This window comes from Cryptomeria japonica, chromosome 7 (genome assembly GCF_030272615.1).
Source record: "Cryptomeria japonica chromosome 7, Sugi_1.0, whole genome shotgun sequence".
Classification (NCBI taxonomy): domain Eukaryota; kingdom Viridiplantae; phylum Streptophyta; class Pinopsida; order Cupressales; family Cupressaceae; genus Cryptomeria; species Cryptomeria japonica.
This window is the reverse complement of record NC_081411.1, coordinates 163,222,617-163,229,029: the sequence shown is the minus strand read 5'-3', so window position 1 is coordinate 163,229,029 and position 6,413 is coordinate 163,222,617. Positions and strand designations below refer to the sequence as shown.

Genomic DNA, 6,413 nt, shown 5'->3' with positions numbered 1-6,413 from the left:
ACTTTCCTCTTTGGACCGTCCTTGCAATTGGGAACAAAAAAAATAAATAAGATGACTATTTCAACTGCTACAACTTCTTATGTTCTTATTGTCTCAATTTGCGGACTATGACTGTAATTTGTATTTACTCTACTCCAAAAAGAGATGAAGACTAGTGAAGGTCTAAAGAAGCCTCCAAACAAGAGAATATCCCATAAAACATGAACAAAGAAAGATCATGAAGAATCTGCAAACATTGTTGAAGAGTAACTACTGATCTAAAGAACCTCCACTAAAATAGAACATGACCAAGTAGAGAAGACTATAATCTGCATAAGTGCCCTCAAATGACACTACCCGAATCAGATGGCAAACAAAGGCAAACAACTAAACTCGAAGATACAGATGGCATAAAACACCAAAGCCTAAAAAAATGGCCAATCAAACCAAGGAAATATTAGAACCAATAGGATAAAATCCACCATAATGCAGACAAGGGTGAGGGACAGGTACACTAAAAAGGATGACCAACAAGAACTGCATGACGAAGAACTAGGAACATCGTAGGTGCAGAGAAAGTACATAGTGTCATGGAAGGAACACTCACTTGACACACATCATGAGGCTAATATCGTGGAAGGAGCACATACATGACAAAGGTAGATGGCAAACAAAGGCAAACATCAACCCCCCATGGCACTTTATAATGGAGTGCATGTACACTAAGACACAAGATGTGCAAGATCCCAACTATAATACATAGTGGCACTTTATCTCAGTGCGTTTTCTTAAATAAAATGCTTACAAAAATGTCTACAAAGATCAGAAGAGACATAAAGATGGAAATATAGAAAAAAAAACAACCAAAGATGAGACATCCTACTCAAAGAAAGAGATCCGAGGACCTGAAACATCCAAGATATTCACCAGAGTGCTTAAAAGAAAAAAAATGAATAAAATATACTTGGAGCAGAATCTAGAAATAAAACTCATATGAATGGAAAGTGCACAAAACAAAATTTTCAACGATATAAAGTTTTTGAAAAACGGAGTTCAGATGCTCAAGTTATGTCTCTTAGAGTACAAAAATAAACTTCTGGCTTTGAAAGAAAAAGCCACCATCAAAAAAGAAAAATAAAAAATTTAAACTTCTAGATCTGGATAGAGCTCGGAAAGAGCTTTCTAACGATATAAGGTTTTTCAAAAAATGACTCCATTTGCCCAAGTTATGGCAAAAAAACCAATAGCCTGTCAAAAAACTCTTCAAGTAAAAAAGGCCCCCCTATTGGTGGAAGGGAGGTGGTGTCTGGGTGGTGGTCGGGCAACAGAGCAGCGGCTGGCTGGCCTTGGACGAAAGCCATTTGTGGAAGGCGGCTCACAGGAGTGGCGGTGATTGTGACCGCCACAGTAATCATGAAGTGGGGTTCTAGGTGGTGACTTAGCAGGTGGTGTGTTGACCACTTGTGGTGGGAGTCGACGGTGACCACCTGGGAGACCAGCAATAACAGTCAACGCAGCCGCGACGGTTAACTGACTATCGATAGACCACGTTAACCCCATCGGCCTAGGCAAGCCATTAAACTGCTCAATTTTTTTTTTCAATTTGCGTGCCCCGAGGCCGTATGGCTTGGGGCCTAAATATTTTTAGCCTCTGAAACACCTGACACCAAAATACATTGATTTTTATATCAAAATTGGTGGAATCGGCCTCCTAAATCCAACCGCGAGGTCCTATTGGCACTGAAATATACCAAAAAATCAGCTACCCCCAAAAATGAAAAAAAACAACTGCACAAACCCCCCAAATACACAGATCTGAAGAATAAGGCCCAAAATCTCTCATGAAGAGAACAGGGGCATGCAAATTTGGAGCTCTGATACCATATTGGAGTTGAAAAAAATTCAACTCTACAACTCCCAAGGATCACTTGTATGCAAACCTATCACAGAAGGAGATAAACAAAAAAACTATGGAGGCCAGAATTCAGAGATCCAAAAAAGACGAGTCATATTGATTGTGCAACAAGAATGCAATTCAATAATTACAATTGTTGTAAAATTACAAATAGAGAATCCTTATAAAAGGATAATCGAAACCCTAAAGGTGAAAACCCTAAAGAATTATAAGATTCTTAAGTTTAGCTTAAGCGTAGAGTTTTTCTCTTCAAATAGTCTATTGACTATATTATTTTTTAATCTTTTTGCATTTTATTCCAATAAAAAAAGACATATAAAAGATTGTTGGATGGTCATAGGTGTAACCTTTTAGATGACTAGCAAAACTTTTGTGGCTCCTGCTTCGATTCTTGAGAGATCTATTGAATGCATAAATTTATATTTAGTTACAAATATATATTATAAATAAATATAATTTAAAAATTAAATTTTAATTATTATATAAAAATAAAATATAATGCACGTAAACTTAGAGTAATAATTCTCGTGTTAATAAAAATGAAAAATAAATTATAAGTACATAAAAAATTATAAAATAATTCATGTCAATAAAAAAATATTTATTATATTTTTTTTAAGTAAATAATATAAAATAAATAAAGTACTTTTAAATCTATAAAAATAATTTAAATAAATAAAATAATTTAAGATTGATGTTTTAAGATTTTTTATAGTCGTATTTAAAATATTCAAATATTGTTTTATATTATAAGTTTTAAGTCATATTTATGTTTATGATAAACTAATCTATGTGATATTGTTTAACTTACTTTTAATCTAATTTTATGAAATCATATTACTTGTAACTTAATATTAGAATTATTTTAGTTGTAAAATATTTAATTTGGCTTCGGGCGGGAGCGCTGCTAGGGTTTCAGTAGATGGAGATGGAGGGAATGTTCAAGAGGAGGCAGATGAGCAGGACGACAATGGGGATGTAGGGAGAAAAGATGCCTGCCGTAAGCTGCTCGTTCCAGTGCTTTCTATTTGGGGGGTTTGGTTGGAGGGTTTCGTGCTTAGTGGAGCCTGTGAGGCGTCCCGTGGGGGTCTTACTCTACTCTGCGCCTTCTCTTTTAGTCTAGGGCTATTCGATCCCTTCTGGGTCATGATAATCTGGTGGGTTGCTCTCCTTTTCTGATGTCTTCCTCTTGCCTTTGATCCTTGCGTGGCTTGCAGTGGAGATCTCCTTCCTAAATTTTTTGCCCTCTTCTTGGTTGCGTCTGCGGGGCCTCTAGTGCTCCTTGGTTGAGTTCTTAGCACTTCGATGTTTTTAGTGTGTGCCTCTTTGGCGCTTGTCTTCTGGGCGGGCAGGTGGATGTGGTGTGTTTGCTGAGTGGACTGGGCAAGCTCTTCTTACGACGGGGGATGCTGATTTTGCCCCTGTTTATAACTCCAATGGGTGGTTGTGTTTTGGGTGGCCCTTTGGCATCAACTACTGGTTTTGATGGCCGCTGCTGGGGTTTGCATTTGGGTATTGTTCCCTTGTGCTCATGTTTTGCTTGTTGCTATTCGGTGGTCATGCTGCAATTTTCCATTGCTTTGGGTTCTGTTCGAGCCTAGATCATTTAGGTGTGGTTGCCTACTAACTGTTGGGCCTCTACCACTAGTGTGGTGCTGTGTAGGTGTTGGGTTCAGTTTATCTATTGTTTATTGTTTGGAGTCTTTTCCCTTGTGTTTTCTAGGATTCTGTCGCCAATGTTTATGTTAACAGTTGGTCTATTGAGGTGGCCCTTGCTGGTTTATTTGATTGTGTTATAGGCAAAAGGTTGCAGGAGTCGTTGTTTGTCTCCTTGATTTGTTCCTAGTCTAAGGGAGGTTGTTAATATGATGGGGCGGTGTGCACTCCTAAACCCTTCTGTTTTGATTAGGTAGCTCTTCTATTTTGATTAGGTAGGTTTGTGTGTTGGGTTTTGGTTCCCCTCTTTTCAACAAAAGGTTTCCCTTTTTTTTTGGTGTTGTTTGGGTAGTCTCAACTTCTCCATTTCTTTTTTGTTATGGTATGGATTTATCCTGTTTTTATTTTTGAGAACATTTAAAATATTAAAATTATTATTTCTGATAATTTATTTATTTATATAAAACAACTTATAATTTTGTGTCATTGCAGATTAAATCTTAAACCATAATATTAGATTTTATTTTATTCCGTTACATTTTAATTATAGAAAGGATCTGTGTTTAATATTGTTTTCAAAATAACACTTTCAAATATTTAATCGTTCGTTATGGCTATTGTATTCTTGTTGTACCAGTATACAAATGATTTCAAAATTGAAAGCCTAAGACTTTTATTTCTTTCTCTAACATATGCATATTATGTTCGATGTACAGAGGAGATGGCTCAACAAGACAATCCTACTTGTGGCAGCCACGAAGACAAAGGAGTTCTTATTGGTCAAGCAAATGGTGGAGACCGAACACAATACAATGAAGCATGGCTTATAAAAGTAGATAGTACGCTCAAGGTTCCAGAAAAAATGTGGAGGGTGTCAAAAAACGTGTGCATTTATAGGGTGCCTCAAGCTATAATATTTTCTAAACCAGAAGATTATAAGCCTTCTGTCGTATCTCTGGGGCCTTATCATCACAATATTAATCCTCAGTTCTCTAAGATGGACCAACATAAATTACAAGCGGTCCATAGAGTGTCAACTAGGCTTAAAATAGATGTGCCCACATTGATTGCAGAGTTTGAGAAGTTAGAATTGGAAATCAGAGAATGCTATGAAGAGCCAATAGAATTGAATGGAAAATCATTATCACGGATGTTAGCAATGGATGCTTGTTTTATACTTGAATTCTGTAGAAATTCTGCAGTATCAAGATCAGAGAGTAATTCAGATTTCTTTAGCCTTATCTTTCAAAGAGATGATTTAAAGAACTCCATGTTTTATGCTATACTAGATGACCTTATAAAGCTGGAAAATCAAATTCCTCTATTTGTTATCTTAAAATTATTGGAGTTAGAAGAAGGTGGAACGCGCGAATATGCAGCAACAGAATTAGCTACAATGCTGAGTAAACGTAGCTTGTTTCGCGGAAACCCCTTTTTCAAATTTTCACACCAGCATGCTTTACCAAAACTGAAGGAGCATATGATGGGTGAACGGCCTGCATACCATTTGTTGGATTTGTGCAGAAAGATGGTCAAAGATACATTAACGAATTCTACTGGGAAACCGGCTACTTGCGTGGAAAATGATGGCTATCGTGGCGCTAATAATATCAGCAATGATAATGGGTGGTCAATGAATGCGGTACTACCTGGTTGGGTGCAACGAGTCAGTTGCATCGATATACTTCCTCGAGTTTCCCCACTACTTTCTCCTGATGATAGGCGGGCAACCCCTAGTGCCGAATTGTTATACGGCGCTGGTATTAGATTTCAACCAGGCAAAATTAAATTTGAAAAAAGAAGGTTCGGAAGCAGAACGCTTGATCTCCCTTCAGTCACAATCACGGACAACACAGAATCAAGGTTGCGAAACTTGATGGCTTATGAAGAGTGTCAAAGATGCTCCTGGTATCCAGAGCCCACCGTAGTTTCACATTTTGTAATATTGTTTGATTATTTAGTCGATTCGGAGAAAGATGTTGCTTTACTTCGAAAATCTCGGGTCATTCGGAGGATGGTTGGCTGTGATGAAAACATAGCTCGCATGTTCAACCGAATTAGGGTTGGAATCACATTCAGTGGAATTGGTCAAATTGAAGAGGTGATGGTAAAGGCGAGAAATCATTATAAGAGCCAATGGAAAGTGTGGATGAGCCAGTTTAAGGAAGAACATTTTTCAAAGCCGTGGTATATCCTCTCGCTTGTGGCGGCGATACTTATTCTGGGTATGACGGCTATACAAACTGTCTATTCAGTAGACTAGAATATTTTAATCCCTCTATCTTGTTTGTTATTAGCGTGTCCAATAACTGCAATCATTACTTAATAGTTAGTTAGCTCTTCTACCATGAGTACTAAAATGACAGTTTCGTTCCAGTTCTCATTAATCTCTACTTTTTAATTATTTGGATAATGTTTTTATATTAGCTTTCTTATGAAGCTACTTTTTCAAGTTTGAATTTATATTATTTGTAATTTTTAATATTAAAACTTTGAATTTATATTATTTGTAATTTTAAATATTTTTTATATGATAAGTTATAATAACTTCATAAAATTTGAATTTGTGTTATTTGTAAATTTTAATATATCTTTTAATACTGGTTTAAAGAGCGCACACTAAACTATGACTATGTGTGTTGTTCAACTCAACCCCACTTTGAAATTGTCTTGTCTTGATAGCAATGAAGCCCCTAGAGATGAAATAATAAAAAAATATATGTAAGACATGTAATTTTAAATTTAACACTGATGGTTTTGATGAATTAATGGGCCAAAGTATTACAACAATAATATATGTGAATGAAATTTATCATTCGTGCTACCCTATTATTGATATTTGATTAAGTTTGATAGACTATAG

The 6,413-nt window shown here is 36.2% G+C and overlaps 1 protein-coding gene across 1 annotated transcript in view; it reads left to right on the top strand.

The window, feature by feature from the left end:
- The window catches only part of LOC131857071 (putative UPF0481 protein At3g02645), a 28,686-nt gene extending 22,689 nt beyond the window's left edge, over nt 1-5,997 (top strand). The window contains exon 3 of the mRNA XM_059209107.1: nt 4,267-5,997. Coding sequence (XP_059065090.1) covers nt 4,272-5,813 — 1,542 coding nt within the window. The 5' untranslated portion in view covers nt 4,267-4,271 and the 3' untranslated portion in view covers nt 5,814-5,997. The remainder of the gene's footprint in view (nt 1-4,266) is intronic.
- The last annotated feature ends 416 nt before the right edge of the window (nt 5,998-6,413 follow it).